The sequence below is a fragment of the Sebastes fasciatus genome, chromosome 4 (assembly GCF_043250625.1).
Source record: "Sebastes fasciatus isolate fSebFas1 chromosome 4, fSebFas1.pri, whole genome shotgun sequence".
Lineage (NCBI taxonomy): Eukaryota > Metazoa > Chordata > Actinopteri > Perciformes > Sebastidae > Sebastes > Sebastes fasciatus.
In genome coordinates this window covers 35,112,244-35,135,570 of record NC_133798.1, presented here as the reverse complement: position 1 = coordinate 35,135,570, position 23,327 = coordinate 35,112,244, and the positions used below count along the sequence as shown (strand labels likewise).

Sequence of the window (23,327 nt, the reverse complement as noted above, 5' to 3'; positions counted from 1 at the left end):
ACAATATTTGTCATTGTTTTGTGTTATTAATTTATTTCTAATAATAAATATATACATACATTTGTAAAAAGGAAGCATAGTTGTCCACTCCCATGTTGATAAGAGTATTAAATACTTGCCAAATCTTCCTTTAAGGTACATTTTGACCAACAACTAGTCAATTAATCGAGTAAATAATCTGCAGATAAATTAATAATGAAAATATGTTAGTTGCATTCCTAAAGTATACACTTTTTATCTGTGAGCTATGAGGTTTAATACTAGTGGTCCCCAACCTTTTTGGCTTGTGTCCCTTTAAAGTGAAGCACAATCTACTAGCCATCCCTTTTCATATGTTCCATGTGTCTATGAGTTGCAAGCGGTTCAACTAGAGAACAATATTTTAATAGTTTTATAAACCTGAGGAGGCAAAATGAGCCATTTTTTCATAATACAAAAGCAAGTCAGAAAAATATTTGTGTTGAAGAAATAGATTTGACTTATTTTCTGTCTTGTTAATTGTTTTACGACCCTTAAGACTCACTAACTTCCTCTCTTATTATTCAGTTAGTCTCATTGTAATCTGCCCTGGAAAGCAATCACCTAAATGCCCTTAAACATAACCGAAGTGTGAAAGGGTTGAACAGGTCTGGATTCTCCTGGATTTTCCTACCGCAAAGGTTGAGTTTGAAAACTGCCGCCACCTCCACCACCTTCCTCCAGTGGTGCTCGTTCCTCGTGGTCTCCACCACCTCCTCCTCCTCCTCCTCCTCCTCCTCCTGAACCTCCACATCGGAGGTGGCGCAGCTCGTCAGGCTGCAGGGCATTGTACCAGCCCTGCTGCGCACTGTCAGGGGTCAGCACGGGGCTCTTGTCGTCCTCCTGGTTCTGGCCCTGGACCTGACTCTGCACCGTCTTCACCATGTTCTGTGCGTTCACCGGCAGCTGCAGCAGCAGCCTCTGCATGGTGGTCATGTTGAGAGCAACCTGTAGAATCCCAGTTAGATAAAGTGGAAAGACTGCAGTTTTCTTCAGCCACTCCTCGGTGTTAATCAGCTGAGTATATGAAATGCTCCAGATTCTCCTCAGACAGTTTCACAGTCCGTGTTATAAGTACTCCAAGTTTATCCAATGTGGACAAAAATGATGCAACAACCCACTTAAGAAGTGCCTCTTCTTCTCCACGGTGGCAAGGTTGATATACTTTGCCTCCTGAGTGCTGTAATCCAAATCCACCAGAGCCCCAGTTTTTTTCTTTCTTCTGTTGCTGCTGAGTCTGTACGCATCCAGTGAAGCAGCAGACATCAGCTGCTCAGTAAATGGATGCTCGGCAGAGAGGGGCGTGGAGTTTTATTCGCCTCTCCTCTGGCGACTCCTCCCGCTGCTGCTGCTGCTGCTGCTGCTGCACCAGCTCTCTCTGTGTGTACACAATATGTCCACATATCTGAGCTCTCCAACAATGACACAGCCTCTCCCACCTTCTGCCACGTTATCACTCCCCTCTTCATGCTTGTCATCTTTGCTCCGCCTCTTCACATTAACACCTCGAAATCTCGCTTTACTCTCTCTCCATCACAGCTTTCCCTTTATCCGCCTTCATCCCGACTCGCTGCCAACAAACCTTTTCTGATACCCGACAGACGCTTTTAAAGTATTTGTCACTCCTCGTGCTCATTATGTTTAAAAACGTCCTCGTCTTATTAATTTTTTATATTCTGCGAGGTGCCTTTTTTTTCTCGTCTTACATGACTCAGCTTTCTTGGCAGTGTCGTGATGAGGACTCTCTCTCTCTCTCTCTCTCTCTCCCACTCGTTTCTTTTTGGCTCGAACAAAAATAACTGCCTCCGAGCACAATTCACATATGCTCTTCCTGTGATCTGTAACAGCTCCGTCAGGATTTGCTGACATTTGCTAAAGACTAATAAGGTTTTTAACCTGTGATGTCACCAGGAAGTGCACCCCGCGGCTGCAGCATTCACAGTGAATTACACTGACAGTGACAACCCTGGTATGGAGTGTTTCCTAATGCTGTAAAAACTGATGCAATGTTGGATATAATACAGAGAGAATTTCTTCCTGCAGTTGCCTCAGAAATATTTTTTGATGGTTTAATAAAGGCTTTGATCTCTTAGTTACCAATGTAGGAGGAACATTTTCTAGTTTGAATGATCTCAGAAATAAAAAAACATCACAGTCATTATTAAAGACATCCTAAGAAGATCCAGTTCTGTAAATCTCTTATGATTATGACTACAAAAGACAGCTGCTATTATTTAAAAGCATTAAGCAATGTCTGATTTCGGGTGCAGTGCAGCGATATCATATCTCTAAATGAAGGGAGCTTACAGTAAAAGGAATATATGAAGGCTTTCATGAATTAATAAACTTTAGTATGCAAGTCGTGAAGCTGGATAATTCATATTCATCCCCCGCTGGGGCCACAATGGAAGTAAGCTACAGTATAATATTTGTGTTATCTTTGATGATTTTTTAAAATCCTATGTGTTTTTTTAAAGGAATAATTAGACATTTTAGGCTTATTTACTTTCATGCCGAGAGTTAGATGAGAAGATTGATATCAATTTTAAGTCTGTATGCTGAATTAAAAAGCTACATCCAGCAGCTGGTTAAATTAGCTTAGCATAAAGACTGGAAACGGGGGTAAACAGCTAGCCTGGCTCTGTCAGTAGGAAACTAAATATGCCTACTAACAGCTGTAAAGTTCACAAAAATCAAAAATGTCAGGTTGTGGTTTTACAGTGGGTTATGAGCCAAACTACTTCTTGGCAGGGCCAGCCCACAGGATGTTTTCTGCTACCTTTTTTCAGTATTATTTCCTTTTAGCCTATATCTCGGGCCATCACAAGCTATTAACTAACACCGAGGTCCCAAAGCCTCTTTTTTGGGACATGTTTCTGGCAAAACGATGTAAATGCAAATATTAAGGTACTACAATTGCATAAATAGTCATAAGTATGACATATGACAGTGAATATCCTGAAACAAAGGGGCAAGTAGCAAAATGAGATCCTGCAGCTTGCTGCCATTCTATTTCAAAATATCACCAACATCACCAAAAACACAAATACTTCATCCGCAATCACATACTCTGCACTACATACTCAACAGGTGCACATTCATTCAACATACTTTTGTGTGAATGAAAGGTAGTATGTATCTTTTCAGACGCACAGAACTGTAATTTACGTCGTCACTTCCTGAGAGCATCCTTGCTGGTTGGAGACGTGTAACCATGGTAACCCGTGCCAACCTCGTGATCAAAACGTTGATTTGTGAGAATCAAAGTCTGAATTAATTTAAAATGTATATTATGACTAGCAAAGTGATATCTTATACTTACATTTAAATTGAAGCGTTATTGATGTTACGGAGCTGTCTGTCAACGTCCGTTTTGTAGGTTGTCGTCCCTACCGCATTGCATTGTGGGATATTTATGCTGCCGTAGTGTCCAGCGTTGCATACTGTGATATTTCACTGGAAACAGTATGCAATTTGCGTACTATTGGTTTCATACTAAGGTTTCGGACACACTAAAATATCTCACATACTGTTTTAGTGAACTGAATAGCATGTTAGCATGGAATTTCGGACGCAACCAAAAAATTATTTATATTGGCCGGGTGCAGTGACTCTGCTGGTTGCCTGGCAACCACACGGTGACAACAATAGTTTTAGATTTTGGGAAATACACTTTTTTCGCTTTCTTGCCGTGAGTTAGATAAGAGGGTCGATACCACTTCCATATTTGTAGCCTACTTTAAGGCTCCAGCCAACAGTTGGTTAGCTTAGCTTAGCTGAAAGACTGGAGACAGAGGGAAACTGGCTCTGTCGTCCTTACACTTTGATTTTTGTATGGATTTAAGGTGCTAAATACGAGATTGGGAGCATTTCTTTTGCCTCTCAACGGCTCTCAACATGGCGGCGGTGAGCACGCGGCTCGCAGCTAACGGTGCTAACAGCGCTAACAGTGCAAACAATGACAAAAGTGCTGACAGAGATAACAGTGTTTACCTGAGGGGGAACTGGAGAGTGGGTGCTTTGCTTTCGCATTGATGCCGTGAGTCGGGATGACGTTATCAGCTGTAACCGCCATATGAGAGTAGTGCAGAGTGGCGGCCGTGAATTAGCTCACATGCAAGAACATGCACTAAAAGCACGGCTATGTTAGCAAAGTACAGAGAAACTCTGATTACAGCACACACAGAGCGAGAGTTACTTCATTCTTTGCTCAGGTAGACATTACTCCTCTATATATTTACATAGCATATAGTTGTTTGCTGCTATATTAATGCTCTGGATATCAAACTTAGCACCTTTATAGTGTGTTAATTTGTGAGCTTTAAAAGTGGAGGTAGGCCGATGTTGTTACTTTTGGACAGAACCAGGATAGTGGTTTCCCCGTTTTCAGTCTTTATGCTAAGATAAACTTCTCATCCATCTCTTGACAAGAAACCAAAATGTTGAACTATTCCTTTGAAACAATGGCAATGTTTTGAGGAGTCAAACCCCAGAACAACACAGGTGTCTTTGGCATGGTTAACGGTGTGATGTAACTATAGTGTGATGAAATTCAAAAGTCACATTTTCACAATAGAACAAGCACTTAAACCAGCCAAAGAAAGCCCACAGATCCCACTGAAGCATCAACCAAAAGAAGGGCTGCCATCACATATAAAATACTAAATCTTATTACTTTGACATTTGATTTTATGGTTTGAGAAACCAATGTGTTGCAGAGCCCCACAGCAAAACAGTACAAGCCAGACAAATCTCAGTACCTGGCCAAGAAATAGACTCTGACACGGATCAGCACCCCTATCAAACTTACAATAGTGATTTCACACGGAAGGACAGTAAACACCTTTTAAAAGAGACTGAAAGGTGTTTTTTTTTTTTTATCTCAGAGTGATAATAGTTTGAGGAACATCTCACATCTGCCGTGTTTCCAAGGAGACGACAGCAAAGGTCGAGTCAGTGCTTTCACTGTCATGTTTACAGACAAACTGGTTAATCTACCTTCACTGAGGAGACATCGACAACACAGGTACAGACGTAACAACGCCCAGCCTACACTTGAATCAATTAATGAAGGCAGAATTTAACTTTAACTTGTTTAAAAGTTTAAAAAAAACATGGCAAACAGCCTCGAGGAAAAAAATCCTCCACCAGATCCAAAGGTCACAGTTCACAGCCACAAACTACATCTACCATCTATGAACAATGAGCTCCCTCTGTTGGTGAGTTATGGTGAGGCAGTGAAGCTTACAACAGTGAGAGCAATAAACAGTAATGCAACGCTATTATACATGTTCCCAAACTGAGATACATGCAGAGAACCGGTGTAAAACAATACAGGCTAGATGAGAGCAGCTCTAAATACACAAAACGCATTATAAGTTCACAGAAACCCTGAATAAAGTTAAGAGACAAGACTTCATCCATACAAAACAATTACCAACATGAAAGCCTGCTTTGGAAAAAAAAGTTTCCAAAGAAACGATTATTTTTATTGTTGATTAATCTGTTGATAATTTTCTCGAATAATTGATTAGTTGTTTGGTCTATAAAATGTCAGTAAAAAAAATGTCTATCAGTGTTTCCCAAAGCCCAAGATGACGTCCTCAAATGTTTTTGAGTCCACAATTCAAAGATATTCAGTTTACTGTCTTAGGAGTAAAGAAACCAGAAAATATTCGCATTTAAGAATTTTTTTGTTTTTGTTTTCTTAACAAATTACTCAAACCGATTAATCTATTATCAAAATAGTTGGCGATTAATTTAATAGTTGACAATTAATCAATTTATGAATAATCGTTGCAACTCTAAACTAGAAGAATTTAATGATACTATTGTAATTAGATAAATGTCAACAGATAAGATGATTTTAGAATAAAGCTGAGATACTGTATATCCAACAGAGGGTGACTCATCTAGGCATACTGTATAACATACAACACATGGGCACTGATGAGTCATATGAATGCATTTAGTAGTATTAGTCAGCATACAGTAGCTATAGCAGGGTTTTTCTTCTATATGATATTATTTTTGTTTAAGTGAAATAAAATAACTATTCCCATCACCGACATGTGTAAAAGCACGAAGCAACAATCAAACTGCTGCATTTATTTTACACTATTGATTTTTAAAGGCCCTACACACCCATGATAAACCCTCACTGGTGTTTTCATTTATTTTGCAAGATTACACCTCTTCTCAGGAGTGTGTGGGTGAGTACAAACTATACTATGTAACAGACATTAATGTTACGCTACCTTTCACTTCTATGGAAGCATGCATTCCCTGTTTCGGCAGAAGTTTAATGGTGATATCTAGTAGTTACATTATTTTACTTTATTCACCTGTAGTGTCTCCCCTTATGTAACAGAAGCAATATACCACAGTGTAAAAATATCTGTTAGATTTAAAAGTCCTGCATTATATATATTTGGATCATAATTATTGATGCATTAATGTGTAAATCACTTTAATGTTGTAAAGTTGGAGGTCATTTTATATTCTGCTGGGAAGCTTATGAATTTCCTCCGGTCATCAATAAAGTTTAATTTTAATCCATATTAATAAAACATTATTTATCTGTTGATTATTTTTTGACAGTTTTCTCTCAGAACACTTGAATTACAATATGCTGAAAGGTTATTATGGAATTTTTGCCCAATGATGCCAAAAATATACTGCCTACTGCAGCTTTAATATTAAGTTTTTCTAGATACTATAGCTGAATAAAGGACACACATGGGACCCTGAATAAGAACAAGGACAAACTCTGCTACTCATCCATTCTCAAACATATTTACTAACTTGGACTATTTCACTTATGATGAAGGTGATGGGTTGAAGCGGAGCACAAATATAAATCACAAATATAAATCACTATAAAAAGCTATACAAAAAAGATATTTTTGGGAGGTATATGGTTGAGGAAGAGTTGTGATAAGAGTTGTGTTAAGGGTTGGTTTATATCTACTTTTTAACTCCGGATGGATATGTGGGTTGTAAATAAACTTGGGATGCTGTTCATACATTTAATTTGGGATGTAAATAAATCTGGGATAGTTTATTATATTATCATTCTATGACATATGAGTTATTAGAGGAGAAGTGAGAAAGGGGTATAGGGAAATATAAGTTTTACTTCTACCTAACTCCTTTTCGGACACTATTACTCTTGTTTTGTTTGTTATTATTTTGTATCTGTTTTTATTTATTTTTATGTTCGAAATAAAGTCTTTCATTCATTCATGACTGATACTAACACCCTGTTTCAGGTCATTATAACCCAGGTCCATGTGTGTGTCTGACACATTGAGCTGTGCTGCTGCTGTCCAGCAGGGTGGTGCTGAAAGAAGCTGGAGCAGCAGCTGAGGCCTGACATCCCCCTCTGCCTTTCACATCTCACATCTCACCTCACAAAACATGACATATAAACACCCCCAAACCTTTAAACGCTTTAAAAACATACATTTATAAAGCGTCGACACCAGCAACCGGGTCATCGTTTGTGATGCCGACGCAATTGTTGAATCTGTTGAAGGAACGCCAAGTTCCGGTCACATGACCGGAGCACAGCCAATAGGAACGCTCTCTCAATGATTTTAATAGATTTTTTAAAGCCTGAAAGCAGAGCCATGAGGAGGAGCAGAAGTCTAGCTATCTCTCAGAACACTTCAATTACAATATGCTGAAAGGTTATTATGGAATTTTTGCCCAATGATGGAAAAAATATACTGCCTACTGCCACTTTAAAGGACCAGTCTGTAGGATTTAGTGCCATCTAGTGGTGAGGTTGCAGATTGATGCACCACTATGTTTACCAGCTAGTCGCTAACTGTGTTTGTCTGCTGTTTGGTGCTGAGCAGGTAAAGAGTACGGTGGGTTTTCATCCGGGGGTAATGAGTGGGGCGGAGTGTTGTGTGCCTGATGCGCCTTATCGTCAGCTCGCATTGGGTCGTCCCGTCACTTTTTGGATAAGCTGGAAAAACCGTAACCTAAAAAGTTGTTTATTAACCCAATCTTTGTCTTAACCCAAAGATTAAACCTAAAACAGAGATGGTTTTTTTTTTGTGTGTGTGATCATCGATTTACGAAGATACACTTATTTACACTAGACTTCACTGCAGATTTTCAAATTACTTTAGATTTTCTAAAGCCTGAAAACAGAGCCACGAGGAGGTACAGAAGTCTAGTTTTCTCTCAGAACACTTGAATTACAATATGCTAAAAGGTTATTATGGAATTTTTGCCCATTGATGCCAAAAATATACTGCCTACTGAAGCTTTAATATTGTGTTTGTCTAGATACTACAGCTGAATAAAGGACACAGATGGGACCCTGAATAAGAACAAGGACAAACTCTTCCACTCATCCATTCTCAAACATATTTACTGAATAAGGTCTAACTTGTACTATTTCACCTAAGACTGATGATGATATTTATAGGCACAAGCAAACATTCTCTCACGGAAGTTTAGTATGTGTTGGGATAGAGTGAAGATGAGTGAAGACACCACTGTATACAGCCAATTTGTGGTCAAACTATAAAAAAGCGAGCTTACAGAGACTTCAGGTCTCATATAATGATGCAATGAGAATATTACTAAAAAAGACCAAGATGTTCCAGTGCAAGTGAAATGTTTGTGTATGCAGGCATAAATACTTTTCAAACTGTATTAAGAAATCTCATATACAAATTTATATGCCGGCTTAATCACTCTGAGAAAGACATAATCTCAACATCTAACATAACATTTAGCACTATACGGTACCAATCACAGCTGTGGAGGCACTGGTATAGTTCTTTATATGTAAGGCATTGATGTATGTATATATTTATATTAATATTTATATATCTTTTAATCATGACTTTTTATATTGCTTCCTGTATTGTAATGTAATGTATTGTTGTTGTTTTTTCTTTTTTCTTATCTGGACCTTGAGTCTGCAATAAAGTTTGAATTGAATTATGGAATTTTTGCCCAATGATGCCAAAAATATACTGCCTACTGCAGCTTTAATATTGTGTTTGTCTAGATACTATAGCTGAATTAAGGACACAATAGGATGGGACCCTGAATAAGAACAAGGACAAACTCTGCTACTCATCCATTCTCAAACATATTTACTGAATAAGGTCTAACTTGTACTATTTCACTCATACTAATAACCTGTTTCAGGTCAGTATAAACCGGCTCCATGTGTGTACTAAATAGTACCAATCACAGCTGTGGAGGCACTGGTATAGTTCTTTATATGTAAGGCATTGATGTATGTATATATTTATATTAATATTAATATATCTTTTAATCCTGACTTTTTATAGTGCTTCCTGTATTGTAATGTATTATATGTAATGTATTGTTGTTGTTTTTTTCTTTTTTCTTATCTGGACCTTGAGTCTGCAATAAAGTTTGAATTGAATTATGGATTTTTTGCCCAATGATGCCAAAAATATACTGCCTACTGCAGCTTTAATATTGTGTTTGTCTAGATACTATAGCTGAATTAAGGACACAATGGGATGGGACCCTGAATAAGAACAAGGACAAACTCTGCTACTCATCCATTCTCAAACGTATTTACTGAATGAGGTCTAACTTGTACTATTTCACTCATACTAAAACCCTGTTTCAGGTGATTATAATGGGGTCCATGTGTGTGTGTCTGACACACTGAGCTGTGCTGCTGCTGTCCAGCAGGGTGGTGCTGAAAGAAGCTGGAGCAGCAGCTGAGGCCTGGCATCCCCTCTGACAGCCAGGCCTTTCACATCTCACCTCACCACCAAAACATTAAAATATAAAACACCCCCAAACCTTTAAACGCTTTAAAAAAACGTACATTTATAAAACAGCAGCACCGGGTCACCGTTTAACTGCTAGCTGGAGCTGAGCGACCGAATCACGGTGAGACGTTCACGGCCAGAGGAGAGAAGCTTTAAATCACGGGCCTCACAATAAACTAAGTTCAGTTTGAAGGGTTGAATTTAAACCTTTAAGAAGCTCTTTATCAGACAGAAAACCACCTCCACACCTCCTCTCCTCCGTTAGCTACAGCCCACCCCCACATTATGACAGATAAAGACGGCGTTAACCGTCAGGTAGCTCCGTTACCGTTTGTAGTCGGAGGAGAAGATGCCTCCGCTCGCCGGGTCGTGACCGTATTCAGGCTCTCCGACGCTGGACGAACCGCCTCCCTTCTCATCGTTGAACGCGGAGCTGGCGGACATTGTTTCTGTTTCTGTTTATTGTATTATCTCCTCTCCTCTCAGAACAGCGATGGAGCTTTAGTGCGGAGGGCAGCAGGACAGACGGCTCTTAAAGGCGCAGCGACACCGACACACGGCCGTTATCTGTGAGATGCTCGGTGCAGAGGGGCATGATGGGTAATAGAGGGGGAGAGGGGGAGGGAGGCGTGACGTCACGTGATTTGTGTCCCACCAGGACGCGCAGGTGTTTTTTTTATTATTTTTTTTTTTTTTATTGAAGATAATTAATTTACAAACATTAAGGCATTGTAATCTAAACTCAATACTTCTAACATAAAATGCACAATTGGATAGGAAAGATAACTTAAATTATAAAAAAAATATATAATAACAAAAATAAAAGAGGGTAGGAAATAATTCAAGGAACAAAAAAAGAAATGCATAAATAAATAATAACAATAAGACTGCACTCTAGTAGCTCTATGGGTCATTGTGATGGAATAATTTATACACAAGTTAACTTAGGAAGGAAGAGGTCCCGGAGCTGATGATGTCTTACAAAGAAGGTTTATTGAAGCTTGATCAAGGAGCAATTGTCAGGTCTCCACATTGAGGTGCTCTCTGCGTGAAGGCCTCACAACTCTGCCCTTCCTCCCTGGTGCTCAGTGTCTTACCCCTTATCATGTTTTGACTTACTCCGTTCCTCTGGCATCTCTGACCCTGGTTGCCCTAGCGACTGGCTCTATACGGTCTCCACTACAGACACAGCTGTACAGATAACGGTGGCTCCTCTAGACAGGACTCCAACCCAATAATGTCAACAGAGGGACACTCTGACAAACACTCTGACCTTTCTACCAATAAGAGAGGAATTAATGGAAAATTCCATCACAGTCATCATCATGTTCAGTTCTTCATAAGCTCTGAGAAGAGACTTTGCATGTTGTCCTTTCATTAGTCAGCATCTCAGCACTGAGATGATTGTCCACAAGGTCCCTTTTGAAAACGGAAAATAGGGGTTTCATTTTCCTCCATTTGGATGCATGGATGAAAAAATGTGCCAGCAGTATCAGATTGTTCAATATCAAGTCACTCTTAATGTCCTTCATGTTAATACCAAACACAATATTTTCTCTTGTGAGAGGAGCAAGTAGTTGGATTTTGGTTGACAGCCAGTCCTGCAAATCTTGGTCGAGTTCTGTTTCCCGTCGATATGTGTCCCCTCCTTACCTAAATCTAAACCTGAACCAACCCTAACAGGAGGGAAACTACGACGGGGTATTAGGGCCAGATTGAGGGGGGAAAAAGTCTGAGATTTCGAGAATAAAGTTATAAAATTACGAGAAAAAAGTTGTAATATTATGAGACTAAAGTCATACTATTTCAAGAAAAAAAAGTTGTAATATTACGAAAATAAAGTCATAATATTACGAGAAAAAAGTCATAATTTAATGAGAATAAAGTCTGAATATTTCAATAAAAAAGTCGTAATATTATGAGAATAAAGTCATAACTTTACGAGAAATAAAGTCGTAATATTACGAAAATAAAGTCATAATATTACGAGTAAAAAGTTGGAATTTAATGAGAATAAAATCATACTATTTCGAGAAAAAAGTTGTAATATTATGAGTATAAAGTCATAATATTACTTGAAAAAAGTCGTAATTTAATGAGAATAAAGTCACAATATTACGAGAAAAAAGTCTTAATTTAATGAGAATAAAGTCATACTATTTCAAGCAAAAAAGTCTAATATTACAAGAATAAAGTCATAATATTACGAGAATAAAGTCGTAATTTAATGAGAATAAAGTCATACTATTTCAAGAAAAAAAGTCGCAATATTGCGAGATTAAAGTCATAATATTACGAGAAAAAGGTTGTGATTTATTGAGAATAAAATCATACTATTTCGAGAAAAAAAGTTGTAATATTATGAGTATAAAGTCATAATATTACTTGAAAAAAGTCGTAATTTAATGAGAATAAAGTCACAATATTACGAGAAAAAAGTCTTAATTTAATGAGAATAAAGTTATACTATTTCAAGCAAAAAAGTCTAATATTACAAGAATAAAGTCATAATATTACGAGAATAAAGTCGTAATTTAATGAGAATAAAGTCATACTATTTCAAGAAAAAAAAAGTCATAATATTATGAGAATAAAGTCATAATATTACAAGAAAAAAGTCGTAATTTAATGAGAATACAGTCATACTATTACAAGAAAAAGTCATAATATTACACTTAATTAAAGTGCAACCGATGCAATGTATATAGGACTTCTAGCCGTAGCTAAATTGCAGACCTTGTCCCTGATTAGGCTTTTAAGAAAAAAAATAAAAATACATAATACCACATTATACATAAAAGCACATAATACAACATTGTACATTACAATCAATTTGCAAATGTATGTTCCCAGTGATCACAGGTTTGGTTTGGTTTCAGCCAGTGTTTCACCTTTTATTATTATTATTATTATTATTATTATTATTAGTAATAGTGCTAGTAGTAGTAGTAGTATTAGCCTAGTAAACTGTAGTAGTCCATATAGCTGAAGCATCTCATTCATTTACTGCCACCTAGTGGAGAAACTGACTACATGCAATAATCTTCTATCAGCTTCAGCCATAAACTATGCAGACCCTCCATCACTCAGATATAACATGTAGCTACAGGCATTTTCATATCTCAAATTAAGGGTAAGCCTATATTTAAATATTCATATGTAGCCTATTATGCATGCAGTCTGTGGTGCATGTTGGTAGCTGTTCTAAAACATTTCTTAAAAATTAAAATGGTGATTTTTCTCTGCTGAAGTAGCCTATTCAGATTTATTATATTATTTTATAATTAGTGATGCATTTATGTGTACATAATGTTGCAGCTGGTAAATGTGGGGTTAGTTTTAATTACGTTGTACACTTCTGGGTAGCTTTAACTATAATAATTATCATAATGTATTAGTTAATTTGGATTTTGTATTAATAATCTACAACTGTAAAGTAACTAGTAACACAGCTATCAAATACATTTTTCTTTGTTATTTTTTACATTTAACCTTTGATATTGCAATATATTGTTATTAATTTGTTTGTTTGTTTTATTGACACAACAAACATTAATAACTTCTTTATTGTTTTTATTTTTAAATATCTATATATTGTAATTTGCTTAATGAATTGTATATATGTATATATATGTTTTTGTTTTTATTTTGTTCTTTTTTTAATATTTTTATTTATGATGTTATTTTGCTTTGGCAATATTGTAACCTGAACATTCATGCTAATAAAGCTTATTTGAATTTGAATTTGAATTTGATAACTGACAGGGCGCGAGGGTCGTCAGTCACGTTTCCACGGCAACCTGGAGCGCAGCTAGCTGTTAGCTGTTGATTAGCTGATATTATTAAAAACGCGTTTTCACTCACACAAAGTGTAGCAATCTGGAAAAAAATGAGGAGAAATAGTTGGATGCCTAATTCGTAAGTTCACAGTTTCACACAAGTAAAGTTAATTAACATAGTTTTAGCTCAGGAGGAGAAACACTTTGGTAGTTATCATAGCTAAGCTAATGGTGGCGATGCTAGCCTAACTAACTGTTAATGTTGATATGTTTTGTTTCCTCCTACTGTAGATCTTCTGTAGCATTTAATAATGCAGATTCTGGACAAAGTCAAAAGAGAGACTCGCTAACCAGAAGAAGTTCCCTGTTGGTCGATGCCTGCAACAGGAAACCTAGTATCTGCAACAGGAGACCTAGTATCCGCAACAGGAAACGGAGTCAAGCTCCCAGAGGAGTAGTTCGGGTATATCTATATATCTGTTGAACTAGTCCAAATAAGATAACTCATTTACAAACATTAAGGCATTGTAATCTAAACTCAATACTTCTAACATACAAGGCACACTTGGATAGGAAAGATAACTTAAAGGGACTGTTTGTAAGAATCAGAAATGCTTGTTAACAGCAACACCTGTGGCCGTTAAGTCAACGAAAGTCAGCGTCGGGTTCGAGCTTGCGCGCTCTAAATAGACATGAACGAGCATCGCTCAAAACAGTGAGGCGACACACGTCAGCTAAAACCACAATATCACTCTATAATTCACCTGCTTGGCAGTAATGTTAGCTGACCAGACGAAGGTCTCTCCATGAATCACTGCTGATCCTAGTGTTGGCTTTGAGGCTGAAGCAGGAAGAGAAACGTTATCGCCTCCGGCCGCAGCCGGAGAGAGACACCGGCACCCGGTCGGAGACGGTAACGTTTCTCTTCCTGCTTCAGCCCCGCTGCAGGAAGAGAAACGTTATCGTCTCCGACCGGGTGCCGGTGATAACGTTTCTCGCTGCGGAGCCCCATCACTTCACAAGACACGGGAAACCTCTGTTGGTCTGGAGGAGCTGCAGCATTTATTTCTGCACAAATGTCCACTGTAATTCACTAGATATTCTCAGAGCTAAACTAACTCTTCTGCAGTGTGGAGTGAGCGCTCATGCAAGTGTAGAGGTGGCGCGAGAACGCGCGGTGTGTGAGTGAAGGCAAGCAGGCAGAGGAGGAGAGACTCCGGCCACACGTGAGCGCGCATATGTGAGCGCGCATGGGATCCCGACCCGGTAGATTTATACGTCTAAAAAGTTACAAACAGTCCCTTTAAAGGAACAAAAAAAGAAATGCAAAAATAAATAAATAATAACAATAAGACTGCACTCTTCCATATACATATTTTGAGGTCAGAAGTCAAGGGACCCCTTTGAAAATGGCCATGGCAGTTTTTCCTCACTAAAATGTAGCCTATATTTGGAGCGTTATTTAGCCTCCTTCCCAATGAGGTAGCAAGACGTGCTTGGTACCAATGTATTCCTTAGGTTTTCTAGTTTCATATGATAGTAAAGTTGGATCTCAGAGGGTTAAAGGAAAATAAATAAAAGTTGCAATAGTTCAGGGGACCAAACAATTGTTCACAATTCTACAGTTAAATTCGATCAAAAAGACATTTAACGTCATATGGGAAGACAGAATATTTTTTCTGTGTATGTAAAATTTACCCATTAAGAGCTTAAGATTAACAACAAAACACAAAGTCTTACTGTCTCTCCCCACAATTGTAACACAATGCCCAGTTTTACTGAAAATATATTCCTGTATACCTGTCCTAAATGTCCTCAATGAGGGACGATCATAAATTAAATGCTAAGCTGATTCTGACTGTGGTTCCCGTCTTTGCAGGTGTTGGACGATGACGGTAAAGACGTCACTCCTCTGCCCCTGTATCATGAAGAGCCAGGAGACATGCAGCCCAAACCAGGCTGCAGAATGACTCTGGATGAAATCTTTTTCGGCTTAGGACCAGACCAAAGGAAATTGTCTTCAAGCGCCAATGTGGTCTCTTTCAGGTACCAGGTGGTAACATTCACATACACCCTCTGATCTGATGGTCAACTTGAATTGAGTAAAGCAACAGTTTACCTTACCACCAGTTCTGTTAAATATGAACAAATCCACTACTCGGTAGTCTTGTGTTCAGAATAATTGACAAAGGGGATGATGGTGGTGGGGAAAGTATAATTTGTAATTATATAAATATACATATATGGTTATCTTTTGCAAATTTTCCTTTATTACATATGATGACTTTGTGTTTCAGTTGTTTTTTGTATAGCTTTTTATAGCCACACATTTCTTGCCACAAAAATGTTCTCAAATTGTATTGCAGCTCATTGATGGGAAGCAGCCGACTACCCAGCCAGTCAACCGCAGGTTCATGGACTGTAGGGACTGAGGATAGTATTTCTAAACTGGACATGCAAATATACCTACCAGCTTCAAGCAGTTAGTATTCTTATCCATCAGAATACAATTAAATCTACAGCACGTTATGATTAAGTAACATTTTGGAATCAGATAGTCTTTTGTTTTATTTTATTTTATACAAGTATATTCAGTATTTATATATATTTTTTTGTCTTTTGTTCCCTGCCAGTGGTGCAGAGGAAAAGTCTCAATGTGAAACAACATGTGACAGAAGAGATGTTGGATGAGGAAGTAGATGTCTGCCTCACAGAGACAGATACCATTTCACTGCTGGACATACCCAGTGCCTTTATGCCAGAGGATGCTGATGATGCAGAAGATATTCTGTGAGTGCTTGTTGGCTTTCTTAAAAATCTGAAATGCATACTTTACAGTATGTCTTTAACTTGGGAACTGCATGTCACATACTGTAAAGTATGTATGAAGATGCATGTCAGTTTATGTTCTGTGCAAACATGCTAACCAGTGGCATGTCTTCTTTGGTTGTAATAAGCTGTTGACATTTTCATCTTGTTCTTACAGAGAGAGCAACATTCAATATGCTGAGCTTTGCAAGAGCAGAATTGGCAGCGATAAATATGTGGTACGGTCAACGCAGACATTCAAGGGAGCCCCTAAACACAAACAGACCCAGACTAACGAGACCTTCATGGTGGATGAAGGTTAGAATAACTGACTGTATTTTCTAGCTGATGGTAATAAACTTGGGATAACCAATCATTATCAATTGAGATTTGTCAGATTGATGCAGTTGGCTTTTGGCAACACGTTCTCATCTCTCTTCTCCCGTCACATACAGCCGCTTTGTCACGCCACTTGGCGTCACTTTATTTTTGGCATCGAAACCACTATAGTTACCCTTGGCGTCACTTTAGGTTCAGGCAATAAATCCACTTAATTAAGTTTAAAAAAAACGACATGGTTGGGTGAAAGCCTTGTGTTTGTTGGACCCCTCCACCACCCCTCCTGCCCGGTAGTGTGTCTTTTCGCTCTTTAAACTACGTCACCACTGTCACCCCTGGTGCACTTTCTTGGTGCGTTTACTGTTGTCGCAGATGGGTTTACATTGTAGTTAATCATACAGGTGCTAAAGGGTGCCTTGGTGACAAAGCGTCGGTATTTGACGTCCTGGTAATGAGAACGGGCTGAGCTTTCCAACCTCAGACTGTTGCATCACAGTCCAAGGTTTTGCTTCAGTATCTAGATAAAAACCCATATTTTTGTGGGTTTGGCAGTTATGGTTATTAGTGTTCAGTTTTTCAAAGTAGACAGTTGAAATTATCTCATGTTCACAGGCACAAGTGCTTCTATCTGGAACATCTATGACTCTTTCTGTGACCAAAGTGAAACCCCTGAAAGTGAGAAGGCTGCTGGCTATCCAGAGAGTACTGTGAACACCAGCAAAGGTCAAGAGAAGAGAGGACAACAGAGCAACAGCAGCGACACAATCAGCAACAGCTATACCGGTAACACTACTTGACTCTGTTGATATTCACTCCTTTGGGACTGGAGAGGACTAAGAATTAACAAATTCTCGCTGTTTATTAAGACTCAGGTTGTCATTTTTCTCATATTTAATTTCCTCAGGCAGCACCATCAGCTCACAGTTAGAAATGGAAATGTGCGGGGAGAGTGTAAATGCTGAGTCCGACCTACAACTGATCATGTTGTCAGAGTCATTTCAACACAGCTTGTTAGTGATTGAGAGGAGCATCCTGGCAGACGTCTTTCAACCCAAGCTGGCTGCTTACAGACAGCTGCCCATACTTGAAGGTATCACTGCTTTCTCACATTGTTGGTGGACTTACACTCAGGACCATTTCTGCTTTTACTTACTACAACTAAAAATGTGATCAGTGTATTGACTGTGTATTTCAGTAAGTACTGTATACAGTGTAGTAATGTTGATTGTGTAAGACCCTGACAGCCCAGTGAAGCCCGAGGCCGAGGAACAGAGCGAGGAGAGCTCTTCAACTCCAACTCTGGAGCGTCTCTGGGCTTTCAGCTGCGAGCTCACCAGAGGATGCAACATTACCAGCATGGCCTGGAACAAGGAAAACCAGGTAGGACACACAGGCTAAAAAACAAACCACCCAAACCAGCTGCTGTTGTTTAAGAGCAGAACAAATTCTTCGCTCCAGCATCATTGTCAATTTGTGTTTATTTTTCAGTGTCAAAGCTGAAATGGTATTCCCATTTAACTGCCTTAATCTTCAACATGTAATACACATTTTAATAATGTTAATGAATGCAGTTTAGCAGAATTGCAGGAGTTGCCCAGGGGTAGCACTTTGAATTATAATGGGCAAACACTTACTTAATTTACTTACTTTTTTATGGTTGTATTATTACTAGTCTTTGTTTAAAATATACTAAATTAGAGCTGCAACAATTAATCCATTAGTTGTGAACTATTAAATTAATCGCCAACTATTTTGATAATTGATTAATTGGTTTAAGAAAAAAGTCAAAGTTCTCTGATTCCAGCTTCTTAAATGTGAATATTTCCTGGTTTCTTTACTCCTATTTGATTGAAAACTAATTATCTTTGAGTTGTGGACAAAACAAGACATTTGAAGACGTCATCTTGGGCTTTGGAAAACACTGATCAACATTTTTCAAAATGTACCGTCATTTTATAGACCAAACAACTAAACGATTAATCAAGAAAATAATTGACAGATTAATCAATAATTCAATTATTGTTAGTTGAGGCCTTATACTGAATTATTGCTTCTTGTACATACCAAATATCTCACGTCTCACTTAAAACTGTGTTTCTACTCCCTGTAAGGATCTCCTGGCAGTGAGCTACGATGACTGTACCTCCTGTAACAATAAACCAGGTTTGATCTGCTGCTGGACCCTCAAAAACCCTACGGTATATTTATCTCTTTTTTTTTTGCTCATATATTTCATTTCAGCCAACATCTTTCAGTGCCTTACCTCAGCTCGCTAGCGTAACCAGAGTGGTAATGGGAAATATCTGACATGCTTTCGTCTATCATGTATTTTCTAAGTAAATTTTGAATTTATGCGGCAGCTGTGGCTCAGGACGTAGAGCGGGTTGTCCACAGTGGGCAGTGGACTCTGGGTCTGAAAAGTGAAGCCAATGTGGAAATGCATTAAACTTGCATTCTTTCTAATAGCCAGCAGGGGGCGACAAAAAGTAGTCTGATTTTATAGAAGTCTATGAAAGAATGAGCCTACTTCTCACTTGATTTATTACCTCAGTAAACATTGTAAACATGAGTTTATGGTCTCAATCGCTAGTTTCAAGTCTTCTTCAATACAGCATGATGTTCATTTAGTAAATTATGGTCCCATTTAGAGTCAAATAGACCATAAAGCAGGGGATGCTTTAGGGCGTGGCTACCTTGTGATTGACAGGTCGCTACCACGGCGTTATCCGGTCTGGGAGTTGTCTGTGTTTTCGTCTTACAACTTTAACCCTTTCACAGTGTGTTTTCTGTTCATAAAAGTTAATTGTAACATTTTGGTCGCCTAAAAATGAAGCTGTCGCTTCTGGTTCCACAAAACCAAGATGGCGACGGCCAAAATGCCGAACTCGAAGCTTTGAAACGGCAGTCCACAAACCAATGGGTGACGTCAGGGTGACGTCAGGGTGACTACGTCCACTTCTTATATATAGTCTATGGTTGTCCACTGATCGCGGGGTCTTGCATGGGAGCTCACTGCTATCGGTGTGTGTGTGTGTGTGTATGGGTGAATTTGAGACAAATTGTAAAGCGCTTTGGAGAAAGGCGAAGCGATATATAAATGCATTTCCATTTACCAGTTTAGTTTTTGTGAGTGACTGATTCTAAATGTGTCCCCTGTGCAGTGGCCGGAGCGTGTCTTCAACTGTCACAGTCGTGTGACATGCTTGGATTTCTCAGCCAGCAACCCCGGCCAGCTGGCTGTGGGGATGTACGATGGCACCGTAGCCGTCTACAATGTCCAGAGTCGGGACAACGTCACATGTATCGACAGCAGGTGAAGACTCTGTGTATGTGTTCGTGTGGTCGGCGGAGCGTGGAAATACACTCTCACATCACACACACACAAAAAAAATACTACTGGACCAAACCTTTTTTCTGTTAGCTTTCCTAATATTTTTGTTTTGTAGTGAGTGTCCCATAAAGCACCTGCTTCCAGTGTGGCAGGTCAACTGGGCCAAACAACAGTTAACATTATCAGAGGTTAATGGAGAAGCTCTCGTCTCTGTGTCAGAAGATGGCAGGATTTGCAAGTGGTTCTTCTGCAGCAAAGGTCTTGAGTGCATAGGTACTGTTGTTTGCTACTGTATGGTTTCAACAGTTTAACACATATGATGATCACATATCTTTAAGAGTAAAGAAGTAAACTGTGATATTGTTACCTATTGATATAATCATTGGCAAAACGTGCTCAGATGAGCTTTGAGTGTAAAAGGTAGGAAAACAACAAAGCTTACTTCTATCACTAGACCTGACTTTATATAATAACCCGTCCAGCAAATTAGAAGATAATGTTGTATTTTTACCACTTTGGAACATTAAAGGCAGATTTGCTGTGATAATTATTTAAAAGTTCTTCCTGTATATCGGTGCTCTAACACAATAATAGTTGTCATAATATCTGTATCTTCTCTAAAAAATGTGTTTGCTCAGACCTGATGGAGCTAAAGAATTGTGAGAAGAAAGCTACAGGATTATGGAGGGTGACCAGTTTTCTGTCAGCACCAGTGACTGCTGGTCTTTGTTTTGACTTCCATCCTACAGTAAGTTGGTCACAGAAATCAAATAGATCCTTGGCTGGTTTTAAATGAGCCTAGTGCTCAGGCTAAAAGCTTATTTTTGTGGAAAAAAATAAAACTTTTCAACCGACTTCCATCTTCCAGACAGTCAATTTAAGATTTTTTTTTTCTGGTTGTGTATTTCTCTGACTCCTGGATTGCATTTATCCTGCAGGATTCCAGTATCTATCTGGCTGGCACACGGGAGGGCCCCATCCACAAGTGCTCCGTCTCCACCAATGAGTGTTATCTGGCCACTTATAAAAAACACTTTGTAAGTCCATCTGGATAAAACCTTTGAGTCAGACATATTTTAAATGTGTAAATAATATACAGATGGACGACTTGTCTCAATTTCCTCCCACTATCCCGAATACTGGAGCTGCCATCTTGCTCTCTCTCTCTCTCAGCGCAACGTGAACGACATTAAATGGTCTCCGTTTAGTCCTGATGTGTTCCTGAGCTGCTCCTCTGACTGGACCATCCAGCTGTGGAAGCAGGACCGCTTCACCCCCGTGTTGAGCTTCACTTCCACCCAGAGGGCCGTGCATGCCATCACGTGGTCCCCAAACTGGTCCGCAGTATTTGCAGCCATTAATGGAGAGCAGGTGGAGATCTGGGACCTGAACTCAAGCATGTGAGTCACGCTGAACAGAGAGTTTTTCTGGAGCTTTGTCTAGTTTACTTTCATTTGATGCTTTTATCTGATTTGAGACATGGGGCCAGAAATAATCCATCAAATACAAACATCTCCTTTTAGCCTGGACCCAACCATTGTGCACCACGCTGCAGTTGGTGTGAAGGTGACGTCCATGCTGTTTGCCACAAGGACAGACTGTTTATTGGTCGGGGAAAGCGATGGCCAAGTAACTGTCTATCAGCTCAAGAACCTCAATGTGGGAGAAGGCAAGCAGGTAAAACTGGCCTATGTGATATTCTACATGTTGCCTATGACTTAAAATATGCAAGCACATGCATTTAATTTGCTTTATTTATGATTTTATTTTTTTTGATATTGAGGTTTGCAGAGCATACAAGCTCCTTTACAAACAAGTACAGTAGTTACAGGCAGGATATGGGACAGTTATTGAGAAAGGTCTTGATGTTACAGAGAATATAAGTGATTTCATTTTTAGGTGACTTTGCAGAGCGCTAAATGTCAAAGCAGTCTTTATAGATGAGCTCTCGTACAGGGTGTCTGAAGCATCAGTCATCGGAAAAGAGATCCAAAGAAACACAGATGAGATTCAAGATTGTAATTTTCTACCAAATTTTAGAAAACGTACGAGTGAGAAAAGGAATGCAGCAAAACAAATCACAATAGTCAGAGTAGGGTAAAACATGTTGTACACTGTCCACATGTTAAACTGTCTCTCTTGCTCTTTCTTTCAGGTGGACAGTTTGGAAGAAATCATTCGTTCTGCAATGTAGCTTTGGAAAACTTTTTAAAAACGTTTAAAACTGCCATGTAAAAATTTTAATCAATTTGCCATTTTGACAATATCAAACAGTATACTTGTAACACTACCAAGGCTGGCCTTTTGTTCGAGAGCAACTTTACGTTTATGTTATCTTAATTAATTCTCTTACTCTTACGCCAGTTATTGAAAATTTTGTAAATTGAAGAAAAGTCTTTCCTCCAGTTTTTCCTCACTGAAATTTTGTGCAAGTTTGGAGCGTTATTTAGCAATGGATTAATTTGGTTTTAACTTCCTAAAGCTCGATTGCGTTAATGCGTTATATATGTTATTTATTATCATTATTGTTCTTGCTATGTTTTAATATATGTACATGGATGCTGTCACTGATGAAAAGTCACTTTACTTTTACTTTTATTTCTCTTGAAGTCTTGAAAAGTATCTAGAAAGGTATGAAATAAATAAACAATATTTCATTCAAAGTAGAGATTTTTAGATTTTTCTTTTTGTTTTGTACACTAAATATAGGTTAACTTGAGATGTGAAGACTTGATCTTGACAAATTGTGATGAAAAGATACTCCTGGACGTTATGTTAGGGAGACCTCTACTGGATGTTTAAAAGCATAGAATCAGTGAGAGAGTTTTGTGCATCATATATCTTTCTATTTGAAGCCACTGCTGGACTGGTTGGGCTGTAATCCTAAAATAATTTATATGAAAGTGAATATTCTGCAATATTATATCATACAGTAATGAAAACTTTATATATTCCCTTTGTTTCTCTCACTCTGACTCTGTCTTGCTTTCTGGTGAGAAATGGAGATGTGATCTTAAAGGTGCTATTGATAACATTCAGCCACTAGATGTCACACTCTCCCTCCCATTTCTGGTCATGCATTTACTTCACAACAAGTCTTTGCCAGGCACTTACTGTCAATCTCGTTTTTTCCACACTAACTGACGACCCAGAGATACCACGAGATACTAACGTTGTTTTACTGTTGGCTCATAAGCCTTGTTAGAAGTGGGAACCAAACGTCAGAGATCTTACACAGAGATAAACAAAACATTCATGGACCCGTCAAAA

The 23,327-nt window shown here is 38.6% G+C and overlaps 2 protein-coding genes across 11 annotated transcripts in view; one reads left to right on the top strand and one right to left on the bottom strand.

The window, feature by feature from the left end:
• The window catches only part of ap3b2 (adaptor related protein complex 3 subunit beta 2), a 49,794-nt gene extending 39,413 nt beyond the window's left edge, over positions 1-10,381 (bottom strand). For 5 of the 10 annotated variants that reach the window (XM_074633912.1, XM_074633911.1, XM_074633913.1 and 2 more), the window contains exon 1: positions 10,129-10,381. In XM_074633912.1, the coding sequence (XP_074490013.1) occupies positions 10,129-10,244 (116 nt within the window). In that variant the 5' untranslated portion in view covers positions 10,245-10,381. Of the gene's footprint in view, positions 1-652; positions 1,410-10,128 lie in introns of those variants that run through there. The other 5 variants (XM_074633910.1, XM_074633906.1, XM_074633909.1 and 2 more) reach the window with 2 other exon arrangements.
• Positions 10,382-13,573: 3,192 nt separating this feature from the next.
• LOC141766756 (dynein axonemal intermediate chain 4-like) lies at positions 13,574-22,738 on the top strand. Its single transcript, XM_074633895.1, has 17 exons — positions 13,574-13,718; positions 13,871-14,042; positions 15,459-15,625; positions 15,946-16,061; positions 16,213-16,369; positions 16,566-16,705; positions 17,339-17,509; positions 17,631-17,816; positions 17,961-18,106; positions 18,838-18,924; positions 19,888-20,039; positions 20,173-20,330; positions 20,696-20,805; positions 20,996-21,094; positions 21,231-21,457; positions 21,581-21,734; positions 22,213-22,738. Exons 1-17 carry the CDS (start codon positions 13,690-13,692, stop codon positions 22,249-22,251), a joined length of 2,310 nt encoding a protein of 769 aa, XP_074489996.1. The 5' UTR covers positions 13,574-13,689; the 3' UTR covers positions 22,252-22,738.
• Positions 22,739-23,327: the final 589 nt, after the last annotated feature.